This window comes from Colletotrichum scovillei (genome assembly GCF_011075155.1).
Source record: "Colletotrichum scovillei strain TJNH1 chromosome Unknown Contig00008, whole genome shotgun sequence".
NCBI classification, from domain to species: Eukaryota; Fungi; Ascomycota; class Sordariomycetes; order Glomerellales; family Glomerellaceae; genus Colletotrichum; species Colletotrichum scovillei.
The window spans coordinates 2800224-2815653 of NW_023336266.1; the positions used below are offsets into that span (position 1 = coordinate 2800224).

General features: G+C 53.0%; 4 protein-coding genes across 4 annotated transcripts; 1 reads left to right on the top strand and 3 right to left on the bottom strand.

The window, feature by feature from the left end:
• Positions 1–18: 18 nt before the first annotated feature.
• HER10_EVM0004012 (fungal specific transcription factor) lies at positions 19–2334 on the bottom strand (the record flags this gene model as incomplete). Its single annotated transcript, XM_035473672.1, has 7 exons — positions 19–189; positions 241–399; positions 478–558; positions 649–832; positions 904–998; positions 1070–1589; positions 1673–2334. 7 exons carry the CDS (start codon positions 2332–2334, stop codon positions 19–21), a joined length of 1872 nt encoding a protein of 623 aa, XP_035330582.1.
• Positions 2335–2680: 346 nt separating this feature from the next.
• HER10_EVM0010547 (fungal specific transcription factor) lies at positions 2681–6641 on the bottom strand. The gene is made up of 7 exons (XM_035480003.1): positions 5817–6641; positions 5326–5686; positions 5189–5266; positions 4855–5124; positions 4140–4803; positions 3848–4090; positions 2681–3797 (listed from the first exon to the last, which is right to left on the bottom strand). Exons 1-7 carry the CDS (start codon positions 6106–6108, stop codon positions 3000–3002), a joined length of 2706 nt encoding a protein of 901 aa, XP_035330948.1. The 5' UTR covers positions 6109–6641; the 3' UTR covers positions 2681–2999.
• A 2034-nt stretch (positions 6642–8675) lies between these two features.
• HER10_EVM0000819 (WD domain-containing protein) lies at positions 8676–10588 on the bottom strand. Its single transcript, XM_035470587.1, has 6 exons — positions 10145–10588; positions 10006–10079; positions 9703–9941; positions 9278–9644; positions 9180–9224; positions 8676–9131 (listed from the first exon to the last, which is right to left on the bottom strand). The coding sequence occupies exons 1-6, from the start codon at positions 10255–10257 to the stop codon at positions 8968–8970; spliced, it is 1002 nt and encodes a 333-aa protein (XP_035330380.1). The 5' UTR covers positions 10258–10588; the 3' UTR covers positions 8676–8967.
• A 241-nt stretch (positions 10589–10829) lies between these two features.
• Positions 10830–14525, top strand: HER10_EVM0004011 (uncharacterized protein). Its single transcript, XM_035473671.1, has 3 exons — positions 10830–11513; positions 11580–13736; positions 13790–14525. Exons 1-3 carry the CDS (start codon positions 11130–11132, stop codon positions 14489–14491), a joined length of 3243 nt encoding a protein of 1080 aa, XP_035330581.1. The 5' UTR covers positions 10830–11129; the 3' UTR covers positions 14492–14525.
• The last annotated feature ends 905 nt before the right edge of the window (positions 14526–15430 follow it).

Consider the following 15430-nt stretch of genomic DNA (forward strand, 5'->3'; position numbering starts at 1 on the left):
TCCTCTCCCAAACGGTTCTCAAATGCTCAGCTGCCCATCCGGATCGAGAGCCACCTGCAAAAACTCCACAGTCTCAGCATACACAGCTTTCCCGCTCGTCGTAGCCTGTACGTGCACGTTGCTCTCGAGCGCATCGAGCCACTTCGCCCAGCGCAACCCCGGCGCGGGCGCAGGCCACCCGCACAGCGGCTGCAGGACGCGCGAGAGACGGACGGCAAAGGGCGCAAAGTGTACGTCGACGAGGGACATTGTGTTGCCCAGAAAGAACGGCCCTTGCTCGTCGGCGGCGAGCACGAGGTCCTTGATTGCGTTTTGGAGGCGCTCAATGTACTGCGGTCGCAGGGTCGGATCGGGGCTGCGGAGGAGGCGGTAGAATGCTGGGGCGAGGCGGGTGTTTATCTAAGGTCGGATACTCTGTGTTAGAACTATGATGGTTCTGATGTGTGCCTTGAAGACAGGGGAGGGAGTGTGACTAACGTGGCCTATCCATTGTCGACAATTTGCGCGGAGCTTTACGTCGGATGGGAAGAGTGGGATGGTACTGTCCATGTCTTCGAGCTGTATGGCCGGCAATGTTGCGAATGATTAACAGAGAGGGGATTCAATGAGGAAGGGAGCATGCGCATCCGCGGAGGAGTTTAGACTGACATATTCCAATATCACGCCGCTGTCGGCACAAGCCCAGTCGCCCTGCCGTATCGCAGGAACGGTTCCCCTGGGATTTGCTTCCAGAAGCGGTTGCGAGGCGGCCACCTTGTAGGGATCTTCTTCGCAGTACTGGTACGATAGGCCCTTTGCTTCGAGTGCGATCCAGACGCTCTGAGAGAAGGGGCTGAACGGAGGGAGGTATTTAGATTAATATATGAGAGACGGATGGAGAGTTCTGCCAGAGAAAGAACGAACCAGTAACATGCTGAATACAGCTTCAGATCGCTCTCTTTCTCATGCTTCTTGATGGTCCAGTGAGCTCGGCCAGTTGCCTTTCTAGGCCCATCATTCTATTTCAGCGACATGGGATCAGTTTTTGGGGGCACATCTTCACTAGCAGCGTAATGTAAGTAACTCTCACCTTGGCTGCATCGGTCTTATGCTTGGCAAGATACCGCTGTATACTATTCTTCTTCACCTCGTCGCTCTTGGCCAGGGTATGCTGATGCGGTCCGGGGATGCCGCTGACGCTGATGTGGCCATTCACCCGCTGAATCGTCCAAAACTTCTGCCCGGGCGCGGGCAAGTTGTTGGGCGTGGCGGGCGCGACCCTCAGCTCCCTCTCCCCGGGCGGCGCGAGCACGGTGTGCGCCCCGTTGAGGGCCTGGCCGCCGTTCAGGGGCACGTAGGTGCCGTCGTCGACGTCGTGGAGGGTGGCGCCCGGGAAGTACTCTGTGATTTTGATTTTGACATCGCACAGGTTGAGCTTGCGCGAGATGCGGTTGCGGCGCTTCTTGGTCGGGTCGTCGGACTTTTTGGTGCCGGGAGGGCGGCCCTTGAGGCGGCAGTCCCAGTAGTGCGAGATGAAGGGCTTCTTCTTGTAGTTTTGGGTCGAGCGGTGAGAGTAGACGTTGTCTACGTGTGGAAAGTATGTTTCGAATCTTTTGACATGGTCAGAAAATGGTACCTTGGGGTTGTTGGGCAGTGCTGCAGCAGCTGCGGCTGGTGTAGGGGTATAACGGACTGCTCATGAGTGAGAATGATGAGGCCATCTGCGTCAAACAGCTTCTGCCGCCACTCATCGAGGTTCGGGGGGTCGAGGACCCATTTTGTGCTCAAAAGACTACCGTGTGGCCTCCATCCGGGGGTAGTAGTACCGTCGATAGGGATGAATCCGGCGGGCCCGACGAGAGACTCACCCGTCTCCATCGTAATGGCTTCTGGCATTGCAAGGCCCGGCGCCAAAATACCAAACTGGCCATGCTGAACTGGCGATGGCTCCATCACGGGGCCATGGACTGACCGGTGTGAAAGATTTGACGTTGACGGGCCCGTTGGTCCAAAACCACTGCCACCGACACCAGGCACTACTACAGCATGCTGCTGCTCAGTTTGCCCGTCTGCGGCAGATGTTATGTGTACATCGTGATTCCGTGAGAGCTCGGCATGAAATACCGATTGGTGGGCCTCCATCCCAGACATGTCGATGGAAGACCCGTTGTTAGGGGGGCCGGAGCCGGGGCGGAAGTGGGTTACGGCACCGGCATCGGCATCGGTAGCAAAAGGCGGAGGTGGCGGTGGCGGCTGCTGTAGCTGTTGGGCAGCGGGGTGGAGACTATGCGGAGGGATGGTCTCGCCCCTGCTCGCTGGAGAGACTTCAAACGGCGAGGACGGACCTGCTGGCATTTGACGCACGCGGGTGGGTGTTCAGAAAGATGCGGCGTGTTGCTGCTTTAATGCGTCGTGCCTTCGTCGACGCCGCAGTGGTTGGGGAAAAGTGGATGACGAGTGTTGGTCGACGTTGGGTGCCCAGTGGTTTTACCTCAGCAACGTGTGGCCGGGGTGCGGCAAGGCGGCAACAGATGCACGGGCCCGCAGAGCTTTGGCCATCACAACCACCGCCATCACCACCACCACCACCACCAACGCTACTTCATCTGGGGCCGCCATTTCATGTCTACAGGCACTGTCGACTGTGGTTAGGCAGTCCTCCTCTTGTTCTTGTTAAGTTCTTTTAACTTACATGAGATGAGGTGGCGTCAAATTTCCTCACATGAACTTGAATAGCATCTGACGAAATATCAGTCAATCATACATCAGCCATTCTGTCCGTGGGAGTCGTGTGGTTTATTCATAAGTCCTGCAGTAATCACAGATCAACGCTCTCAACCGTTTGCCTGCCTCTGCCAGTGCGATCAGTGAGTCCCCGTATTATACACATCCGAGACTGTCGATTTCCATTCGACATCATCCACAATCAACTGCCGTATTTTGAAACATGAAACTATCCAAAATGGCTTCGTGGCCGTGAACTCCTTACTCCGTGACCTGGTTAGTCAACTAACGACCGCTCAGTTTGTCGCATCCCACGAGGAAAGGTCCATCGCATCCATCGGCCCCATATTCATCAGTGATCGAAGTACACCCTCGGCGACAGGCGTCATGCCCGTCTGTCCCTGCAAGTCGCCCCAGCCATTCGGCATTCCAAAATCCGCTCCAGGGGTATCAGGCATAGAAAACCTTTGGTTCGGCGTCAGCCCAGTGCGGATGCCAAAACCGCCTGCATCGTTGAAGTAATTGGTGTTTGCGTCTACGCTCCCTCGAGCGTTGTTGTTCGATTGTGTCGTAGCTGCGTTGGCATCGAAAGAGTTCCTCCCAGACCCATCGAGTCCGCCTGCCATAGTCACTCGCGGATCTGAAGCAGTCGAGTTCGGTGTTGGCCGGTTAGACTGGTCACCATCTGGTGAACCGGACATGTTGTTGTCGCCACTGCTTTCGCTTTGTCCGAATCCAGTGACACGCCCACTGCTTGATCCGGATTTGTCGTACATGGACCCGGAGCTCGGTGTCAATGAGTTTCCATGCAATGGCAGGTTGTTGGTACTGTTTGATCCATACAACAGAGATGCCTCTGCAGACAGCCAGCCGCCTGGACCACCGAGATTAGTCGTCGCAGAGGCAGAGATGGGAGCGCTTTCGTCATTTTGGCCAGGCTCAACAATATTCGGCGCATTGGCGGCATTCCCATCATCATCAACAGTCTTCATGAAGTGACACTCGTTACGGTAGGACATGATACCCTGAACGCCTTCCGGATCGTCACACACAGCACCACTCTTGGCGGTGCCGTTGCCGCTGGCCGAGCCGGGCTGTCAAACGATTAGCACATGTAAGACCACCAACAACATTGTTCACTCACGCTTTCACCACTGCGGGGAAACGCTGTCTTGAGTTTTGGTATTCTCATAGCAAGGGCTTCCAAGTCAACGTCCAACTGCACAAGGAACGATTCTGTGAGAGGGTTCCTTCTCTTTAGTGCGTTCATGGCCGAGAGAAGGAACCTTAATGAGTCGGCTGTTTGGCTATCGTCTGGACGACTCTTGAGATATTGAACGAAAACCCTTGCTGCAACGTAAAGACAGAAGGATATAAAGGGGTTCATCTGAGACATGTTAGTACCTCAGGTCTCATAAGACACTTGCTGGACATACCGCTGAGAGATCCATATGTGAGATCATTCTCATGATACTCGCGATCTCGTTTGCCGCTGTAATACAGCGCACCTTGCTTTCTGCACTGACCGAGGCCGGAAGTTTGTTCTTATCTGCCTTAAAGATGGCGGCCTGGTGTAGACAGATTGTCGATGTGTGGATGCTCATATTGGTGAAGACGATGTTTGGGTTGCCCAGACCAATGGGAAGCTTGAGGTGCGACGGCAAACAGAGAGAAGTGTTGAGAAGGATGTTGTCCATGTTACGGTGCCGCTTCCAGAACTCGCCGTTGAGGTCGTGGTCTCGGTCATCGGGGTCAGGCCGGTGCAAGTGAATGAGGTTGCGGCCAAAGAGGCATGCCATCAGCACGATGCCTCCAAAAGAGGAGAGTTTGCCAGCCCCGGACGGGCTCATGCAGTCTTGCAGCGACTGCGTCTGCTCGGGTCGGCTCATGTCGAAAGACTCCTCTGTACAAGGCAGGTTTGTCATGATGTCCTTTTCATCCACCGTCATCGGCCACCCGGTGCCAATACTTGCGTAGCGATCTTCGCAAAATGCCATCCAAAAGGTACGTCGTCTCTCTTCACGCTCGGTCCAATCCCTTGGCGGTGGAAGACACTGCTTCACGTCCAATCCGGCACCATCGAGACGGTGCAGACCAATCCTGAGCACAATTTAGCTATCGAGTCCAGGTTGGTAGATATCATGAGCTCACATTTGACACAGGCGAATGGCAGAGCCCGTACTCATCCAGGCTCTCGGGAAGTACATCATCTTGAATTCGTATGAGGCAAGCAGCACATGGGTCTGAGCATGAGCCACAGATATCATGTGTTCGCCATACCCTTTGATGTAATCTGCCTCGACATACTTACGAGCTCTTTGATAAAACAAGTCTTTGAGGTCAAGGTATTTTTCAGTGATTGAGCACGACAAGGTCCAGATGGCATATCGTAGTGCAACTGGCGGTCGTTGGTTTGGAGCCCTGCCGGTCATGTCAGTATGGGTTTAGCCGCCTTCAAACATGGCTAGCTGGATGGGGCCCGTACAAGTTCATGGCTGCTAGATATCTATACTTGTGGATCATAGGCACGGATGGATGAACCTTTTCAAAGAAGATTTGGTGGCTGCGAAGCATCCGTCAGTAAGTACAGTGGCCTTGAGGAGATACCGTGATGATACTGACAGCTCGTCGATGGTTTCCTGTGGAGGAAGAGGTTCTTCAAGGCCCAATCCAATCATTTCCCAAGTGAAGTTGCTCCCGGCGTTGCTCATGCCTATTGACATGCTCGAGTTGAAGTTGAAATCATCCATAGGAGGGGCAGCCGCATTCTGAGCCTGGGGAGACTCGCCGGTGAAGCGCCATCGGTCGACGTCGTGGTCGCCGCCGAGACCAAGGGTGGGATTAGGAATACTGTAACTAGTCGGAGCGGCAGTAGTTCGGCTACGATTCGCTGCAGCTGCGTCCAAGTTGTGAGGTATGTTGGAGGAGGGATTGGATGGCACGGGGGGAGGGTCTTGGGTCTTGAGCAAGGTTTCGACTTGTTCTACACAGGGTATAAAGACGTTCAGTCAGTCAAGACGATGGACAGCAACACGTTGAAAAGAAGAAGAAGACATGGAACGAAGAAGGCAAAGGTCAAACAAAGAGCAAGGCGCAAAGACGGGAATGCTCACTCAGTCGTTCCTCTAGAGCCTTGACATATCCTCGCTTGGGGCCACTCTTCCTGCGAACCTCATCGTAGGCGCAAGAATGGCCCAGCCTGGCGCAAGTGCTGCAACTGGGCCGCACTCCGTCACACTTCAACTTGCGCTTCCGGCATATCATACATGCTAGGCGCTTCGGCTTGGGAACGTTGCTGTTATCGGCAGCCCCTTCTCGACCATTGGATTCGGCGTCTGGGCTGTGAGGGCGTTTGTGGGAGTTGGCGCCATTTGTATCTGGCGGCGTGGGTGTACTTGAGGACATGATGGAAGGTAAAGTCTCAGCGAATCCAACTACTAATTCAATATCTGTCGATCGTACGGTCGGGCAATCCGAAGAACGATTGTGGACGAAGCAGGGCGATTTCTCTTGTTATCGGAGGGGAAACCGAATGTAGAGATGCCCTTGATCCATAGGCGCACGCGCGCACAATTACAACGGATACGGCTGCTGACTGTCGTGTTTCGTACTAGTCGAGGCTCGTCGCGCAAAGGGTTAGACGTCGTGGGGCGCTTCGAAATGAGATCGACGTCGAGAAAGGGTTTCTGGGTGTTCGTACGGAGTTTGGTGTTGCAAAATATGCCAAGTCGAAAGGGGAAAAAGGCAGAGGTCGTCGGTGACTGGTAAGGTAGTGTAGGCAAAGATGAAAGAGCGAAGAGGGCGGGCGGAGAATGGGTTATCGGTCGTCGTTGGGGCGGTGGAGAGGAGAGTGGAGGGTACCTACCTTAGGCGTAGGAAGTAGAGGAGACGGGGAGAAGGAAGCAGTGTCGGGTTCTGTCAAGAGCGCGAGACTTGGGGTTGAGAAGCAAGGATGGATAGAAGCGGAGGATTAGGTGCAGTGGTGCAGCTGAGCGTTAGGTGAGGTGGTAAGGTAAGGTAGTATGGCGGTACGGCGGGTACCAGCGACCAGCTGCAAACTGCGCGGGAAGGTACCTACCTAACCAAGGGCACACTTACTGAGGGGCTGGCTGGCCATTAGCATCCCTCATCAGTACCTAGGGCTCCTCAAGTCGCGACTAAGGTACCGCCCAATTAGTGCGCGAGACTCGAGCGTCTGGCAGTCAGTCTGCGAGTACAGTAGCGACACGGCCTGGCCGCCATACCCCTTCCAGCCGAGCCCATGATTAATAAGGTGCTCCGTATCCCGTACCTTCGATAACGTCCAAGTATATCATCGACAAGGGCCCCTAGCTTTCTGTACCTACCGCAAATGTCCACTCCATCTGCTCCGTACCTACATACTCCGTACGCGGTTATGATATGCCTAGCACGATGGACAATCCGTGGACGGTGGACGCCACAGAAACCGTACTGCCTACCTAGGTATTTGACTTTTCGTGGGCACTTTGTGCTAACTCACTTCGAGGCGTGAATGATGAAGTATTCACCTCTTAATTCTTAGGTATCACGGTGTGTAACCGTACAGTAGTGAATGCCCACCACGACTAATCAAGTGGTGAGACACCGAGAAACCCTGCACATATGTATGCCTAGTGGGCAGTGCCGGAAAAGACCCTGCGTGCCTGCGTTGAAAGCAAAAAGCGAGAAACACGAGTCGGGTCGGATACTAGCACAACCAAGATAGCGAATACGCTTATTGGCAATTTGGCACTGAAATCCAGGTCCAATTTCTCACTCACTTTCCCTCGCAGACTCGCAGTTGCGGAGCGGAGTAGAAGTGCTGATCGTCAGGCATATGCTACCTACTTTGGTTGGCCTTGCTGTCTATGGATAACTCCGAGTACCGACCGTACCGTGTAAGGCACCTCAGGTATTGTGGTCAATACTGTTATGTCTCCGGTCATTTGTCACCCTTGAGCTAAATTTCTTCAGGCAGCTGGAAGACGAACTTTATTCATCAGTTAACATTTCACTCCCCCTTCCACCCTTCCTCCTTGCCCTACGATGCCGCGACATTTTTTACCGTACGTTAGGTAGGTCACATCATGCATGAGAGGAAGTGTGGTAGTCAACGTGTCAACCTAGGTACACCACCTCAATGACCAACGTCCGGGTAAAACCCGGGAGCAGAGCTGGCCGAGGCTTTGGTAAGGTGCCTCAGAGGAGTTCTCACCAGCGCTCCTAGGCAAACGTCTGGACGCGCAACTTGCACTCACACTCACACTCACACCACAATCTCATGCACCACAGCCACACTGCGCTAGGAGACAACCGCTGCGCAGCCCATGAATCCGGTACACCGTACAGCTGCCCACGACCCCAGCATCTGCCGTCCGCCAATGATGACGTCCAGACCCCTCTGCTTTGTACCAAAGGCAGTGATCATCTCATAATGGCGACACAAAATAAAGTAAGGTGAGGGAGGGTGGCATACGCTGCATGTGTAGGTGTAGGTAAGCACGTAGGGTACTTTTCTGCAAGTCGCAACACCTTCTCATCAGCTTCCCTTGAGGAGTCTCAATACAAAAGTCTTTCTATCTTTCATCTTGTTTCCCTGCATGTGGCACTTACATATGTATGGGCTCTGTAAAGACGCGCAGAATACCACGTGCAAAATGTATCAGTCGCATCTTATGTCTTCTCCAATCTGGATTACATCCGAGGGCGAGGTCAGGCAATATGAAATAAGGCGCGTGTTTCCCGGCAGGCTATGTATGTGGCCCAGAACACAAGCTCCTCAGCCCACATGCCCAAATAGACCGTCGTTGGACGTGGAAATCATGGAGGCCTTTATTGCTGTGCTGCTGATCTGGGTTCTGCTACTTGTCCTGCAGTCAGCTGTCAAAATAGCTTACAACACTTGATAGGGCCGCAATCGTTTTTCTGCCTCCGACTCCCGTTTCTTCCCTAACCGGCGTCAAGTTGGGCCGATCTGACTCCGGCAACAAGTAGTTCAGCTTCTCGGTCTTCCGATCTTGCAGCTCAAGCTACTCTCCCTCAACCCTACGCCTGAGGTGTCATTGTAAAGTCGACATACAACTACACAGCTTCCAAAATTAGTAGACATAACGCCGGAGCCTGTATTTTCCTTTTCGAGAAGAAATTTTCGAGCCTCTATTCCTACCTATGGGACTAAAGAATCTATTTAGTCGGGGCTGAAAGGGCTATTCCTGGGACGTAGCAGAGCAGTCCACCTCTTCGTAATGGTGACATTGTGTCTCGTCACTTCTTCTCTGCATCCACCCCGACGATGCGAAGAACGCCAAGATCACTGTATGCCAGACAATATTTCGTTGGCGCCCAGGCCACAACCGGGCAAGGACCAGCTGTCTTAAAGGTGTGGACGTGGTCTCCTGACTCTGCATGTCGAATATCCAGTCCAGAGCCTGGCGATGTAGTCAGTGTCTGCGCTTTCCTGGCACAGGGCAACTTACCTTCATCGCTGCCTCCGACCAAGAAGTTGCCATCAAAGGTGAAGCCTATATAACCATTAGACATTGTTTGCAGTTACTAGCATAAGTATTCAACTCACTGATAGACCGTACTGGGCCGATCATGCTGGTTATGGTTCGCTGGCAAATCCAGTCTGTCGTGTCCCACAGAGAAATTATGGAATCCGAACCTCCCGTGGCAAGATAACGTCCTGTGGGTTGTAGCTCGGCTGTCAAGCAGGAAGACGTGTGCCCGTTGAGGGCAAACTCCTTTGACTCATCACCATGGTTGAACTGGAAGGCAGGCTTGAAATCGGGATATGTCAAGATCCGTGTTCTTCCCTCGCCGGTTGTCAAGAAGATCGTAGCGCCGGCCCAGTCAAAAGCAATTTGGTTGGTCTGACTGGGCTGCTGATGCGACGATATCGGCGTAGACTGTGTTGGTGACAGCACGAAGATGTTATCCGTCTGGCAGATTGAGCGTCAGCAGAGTGTACCCAGGTAATGCCAAATCAACGTGACTGACCTTGTTTCCAACGACTAGAGACTGTCCGTCGGGCGCCCATACTAGAGTGAAGGCATCTCCCAAGCCCCTTATCTCGTTGATGCAAGTCTTGGACCGAACGTCCCAGAATTTAACGACTCCGTCGTTGCTTACACTGCACAACTCAGCATCCTTGACTGGGTTGAATGCAACCTTTTCAATGGCAGCGGAGTGTCCTTTTAGCTCAGTTGAAAACCGTACGTTTGGCTTCTCCGGATTCCCTACAGAAGTAAGGCATGTCAGCCTGTTTGCCCCATGGACAAGCGAATCACGTTCATCACGTACAGACGCGTAGCGTTTTGTCTGAGGAGCCTGTCGCGACCAAAGTTCCCAATGGGTTCCAGGCTATCGATCGTAGCCTGCAAGAACAGTCAGTATTCCAAGTCGAAAGCTCCACGGGACTGTCCATAGGTAGGGGTCATACGTGTGCCCTCTAGAGCTTGAGCTGGGATCGTGGTACGGCTGGCTCTTGAGGTTGGTCAGAAAAGCCGGAAACCTCTCCTTGGAGAGGCTCAGCCTTGTGCGAGGAGGCACCATTACAACCCGCCAGGAACACCTTGTATGATGAGCAGCAATGTGGGTTGAGTGCAATCCTAAATGGTATGTCAGGGTCAGCCTATGAGCACAACTCAAACGGTGGAGGAGCAAGCTGGAAAATACGATAGTATGCAATGTGAGTCGACCGCAGTGGTCGGAAATCAAGTACACAATATAAGTCGATCAATACATACAGACTGAGTCTCTCAGCAGAATAAACTCAATGCTGTCTAGACCGTACACTGATTATTGTTGGTCGACGCCAAACCCCAAAATGAACTTCACAATGTTGTCGTTAGTACGCAGAAGCGAATGCAGTATACAAAGTGGATGTCTGCACCTACCTAGGTGCTTGGGTACCTTACTCCCCTGTACGAGGTAGGTAGTATCTCAAGGCACACCTCGTTGAGTCCATCTTGCGGTGCCACTGATTATCTAATGATGCTCGGGTAAGGCGGTCCGAACAAAGCGCCTGTAACATGCTGGAGTGCTGCGTGCAGCTGCCAAAGACCGAAAAAGGCGGGTCGGGTACCTTGTCGACGGGAAGCTCCCCCTGGTGGCTTCACAAGCTCCCGCCGGCAACAAGAAGCTCGTACAACGATGCTTATCCCAAGCCGCCAATTCGCATGATCAATCACCTTTCCACTCCGCATATTGATGTCGTCCAAGGGCCTCGATTGGTTTGAAAAGAACACCATGTTTCTTGTTTGAAAGACAACAGCGGCCATGATCAAAACATTGTGCGGCTCGACGACAAAGAATACCTGGTCTTCGGCTCGACGAAACCCCCGTTTGTCACCAACAACACCTTGCCATTGCGACGGCACATCCTCACCGAAACGATCGACGCGTTTACATAGGGCCTTGTCGAGATGTATTGGCCCATAGGAACCCCGAGAATCTTCGCAACGAGCAGCAGGTCTGGTCCTGCCTTCAATTTAGTCGTGTCTCACGATGGCCTGCCCAATCCCTTCGACAATCGGCCGACAGACGAGGCCTTAGAATCGCCTTCCGGGAATGCTCACCAGCAACAATTGCCACACGATGCTCTTGAGCTGGCGACACCAATGACGCCACTGACGCCCGCCATTCAACCAGTTGACGATCAAGATCACGATCTGGAAACCAGTCGGCCATCACCCCGCCTCAACGTCAATATTCCCCTTAAAGATCCCGTCCTCGCACTGCGCATCTCCCGTCCTGGCCACCTCTTTGCATCGATAACCTCCACTTCAATGACAATATGGCAAGCCAAGGTTGGTTCTTGCTCTGGATAGCTCTGTCTTTAAAGTCCAATGGACCATGCTTACGTTCCTCTCAAGCCCACTGTGATTTTGGCAGTGGTAGTCCGCTCGGAAACTTCACTATCGACTTATGGCGAGAACGTCGACCTTCTGATGAGACCTGATTCGGCTATTCTTGTGGTTCGGACTACCTTAGGCTATCTTATCACATACTCACTCGCGATGGACTCCGAAGCCCAAGTCTACAAACCGTATTTCCCGAGCTACGCAAACATCCAACGACGTCGTCAGAACCACCACGGCCAGCCCGGAGGTACAGCTCCAGACCAGTATCTATGGGGCCCTGGCGAGGGTCAAGGAGTGCGTGATGTAAGCGTTCGGTTCAGGATGGTCATCAAAGTTGATGCTGGTATAGAGAGCGCTCTAGCACTGGATGATGAGCTAGTCGTTGCCACGCGCAAACCAGGCGCCATCCAGTGCATCCGATGGACCCCGGACCAGAGCGGGAGCCAGACCAAGACAGAAATCATCAGTCGAATGGGATGGCTAGAAAAGAAGATAACCGTTGTCGAGATGACCCACGATCGGCCTATGAACCTGTCAACCTGGACCACGAGTGACGGCAAGGTCTATGCAGTCCAGCGGCTTCATCCTCGCGAAGAGGCTGACCCAAAGAAGCTTTTCAAAGGCTACTGCTTTCATACGCCCGCTGAACCGGAGGAGTCCGCCAGAAAAGCAGTCATCAACGCAAGATTCTCATTGATTGCCGTAGGTTGTGCAGATGGGTCCATCCGTGTTTACTCGGCTCGAGATTATGCTGGCAATATTCCTCCTTCGCATACACACACCATTCCAGTGTCGACAACGTTTTCTGGCTCACTCACGACGCTCAGCTACTCACCTGACGGCTACTGTTTGTTTGCTGGATATGAAAGTGGCTGGGCTACATGGAGCGTCTACGGGAAGCCGGGCAGTAACAGTTTTGGCGCACACGATGCTATCATTGAGGCCAATGGCGAGAACTGGATTTCTGGCATTGGAGACGCCGTCTGGCTCGGCAGCGGTTCGGAGATCCTCATCACACATCGCAAGCACGAGGCGATATGGGTACTGGAAATGGCGAGAAGCGCAGTCGTTGGCAACTACAATGCTGCAAATCTCATGCGCACCGTTTTGCAGACGAGTACCAACGTCATGATATATCGCGGATATGACTTGCCAGATCTAGCCAGCATCTCTGCGGAGCCGCATCTGTGGCATACAACGAAAGTGCCCTCGGGCTATCTACTTCAGCAATGGCCCATCCGCCACACTGTCATTTCACCAGATGGTCGATACGTTGCTGTGGCTGGGCGCCGAGGTTTGGCTCACTATAGTGTCAACAGTGGTCGATGGAAAACATTTGCCAACGAAGCCATGGAAAATGAATTTCAGGTCAGGGGCAGTATGTGCTGGTATCAGCATATCCTCGTGGCTGCTGTTGAGGCTAATAAGTCGCACGAGTTGCGCCTCTACTCGAGAGAAACGGCGCTCGACAATTCTCAAGTGCTTCACACCGAACGGTTACCAGCTCCAGCAGTTTTAGTGACTACTTCAGGGGAGGACTCGTTACTTGTGTACACCTACGACAATCTGCTCTACCACTTCATTTTCGCGCCCACCAACGGTTCGATTAGATTGGTGCAGCTAGGGCAGATCGCATTTCATGGCATCGTGCGCTCGCCTGCCAGAGTCCGCGGTCTGAGCTGGATTTTGCCAGATAGCCAACTCGTTGACGGTGATCCGTCACAAGATGTCGCCGTGGCGTCTGTCCTGTTCCTAGTAGATGCCAAGTTGGTATTGCTACAACCCTCATTCAATAGCGAGGGTAATTTGAAGTACGACATGAAAGTCATCGCTCAAAACGTTGAATTTCATGTTAGCATGCGGGATCAGCCCCATTTTGATGGGTTAGCTACACATTCTGAGGAATTGTCGCCTGCGGGAGCAGACGTGACTCTACGCAATTCACTCTGGGTGTTCGATGGCCAGGACTTCAAGGTCTGGGCAGACATACAAGAGGTGCTGCAAGCGGCTTCGAATGAGGCACAGCGAGAACTGCCGAAGACAATATCGGTCCCTCTAGACTTTTACCCCCTTTCGACACTTCTTGGAAAGGGCATTATCCTTGGAATTGAAGCTGATCTAATACAGCGACGAGACATCAGCTTCTCCTTCTTCCGCTTCGCTATTCGAGTTGGTTTACCATTACTACTTTTGAGAGACGCCTTGCTAATAGTAATTAACAGACACATTTATTCTTGCCTGACATTCTGCGATTCCTCCTGACCGAGGGCCGGAAAGGAGATGCAGTCAAGCTTTCAGACCGGTATCAAAATCTGGAATACTTCGCACACGCGTTGGAGATACTGCTTCACAAGGTGTTGGATAAGGAAGTTGATTCCGGACCAAGCCCTGAGGAAGCGATCTTACCAAGGGTGCTTTCGCTTTTGTCGTCTTTTAAGCAGTACCTAGACATAGTGGTGCAATGTACAAGGAAAACGGAGGTGCGGCAGTGGCGCACACTTTTCGCATACCTCCCGCCGGTACAAGAACTTTTCGAAGAGTCGCTTCAGCGAGGGTCGTTGAAGACGGCCGGAGGCTATCTCATAATCTTGCATACTCTAGATGAGCTTGGATCTGCGTCAGAACAAACAGTACGATTGCTATCAAGAGCAATGAAGGAGGGTGACTGGGAGCTGTGCAAGGAACTTGCGCGGTTCTTGGCAGCAATGGATGAAACTGGCGACACGCTCCGTGAAGCGATGGAAGGCGTGAATATTTCCATGCAGGGTAACAAGGATCAATCCGGGCTGATGAGTCGTCTTGATGTGCCTCACAGCAAAGCCGTAAATGGCTTGGGGTTGAAGTATATAGAGCAGAGCGACGAGATGGAGTCAGAGGGTCACTCGGTCAGCTCTGCCGCCAGCTTTAGTTCAGACGGCCGCTAGAAGGTGCTGTCATATGTAAAACGAAGTTCATGAGTGCCATTGCCAATAATTCCCCGTGACATTACAAACATGATGAGCTTGTCCTCTAAGTAGATGACCGTGATGGACGAGGCGCTGTTGTTCCACTACCACTTGTGCAGACGCGCCTGCATAAACTTTGGGTTGTGCAATGACCGGTGCAAGAGATACGTACCTCCCCCGCCCCCTCCAGCACCCCTGGCAGACACGGCTGGCCAGGCGCACCACAGCCCCGCCAACTGCTTTCTGCCCTGCAGATGAGCGCAGACAAACACCGTCAATCACCACCCAATGAGATACACCTTCGCTCCTGTTTCTTCACATCAGCGCCCATAATCGAGACGGCCGAGCGACCGCGATTAATCGACATTCACGAACGATCTAGACGTTCCGACGCGACCGTACCTCTGGGCCATGATCTGAGCGCTCGTCGAAGCACGAGTCGCACTTTCTTCCCGCCATGATGGATGACTTCGTTAGCGAGTCGGACAGTGACTACACGAGCTACTGGCGAGACTGGGTGAGTGCGAAAAGACTGGCGATGGGCTGTCTGCGGTCGAAGGGAAGGGAATTTTAACGAGTGAGGGAGCCGATGTTGCGAGCTTTGGGCTGCGACGCGGTCATTGGCGCGCTGTTGAATGCCCTTGCAATACCCTCGGAGGACGGCCACTTAGCCACAGATGAATCGCCTGCTGACCGTGGCTCTTTGTAGTTCATTTCCTCTCGTGGCAACGAATACTTCTGCGAAATCGACGAGGACTACCTCACGGATCGGTTCAACTTGACTGGGCTGAACACGGAGGTCCAATATTACCAATATGCGCTGGATCTCATCACCGATGTCTTCGACCTCGACTGCGACGATGAGATGAGGGAGACGATCGAGAAGTCTGCGAGGCATCTATATGGTCTCGTACACGC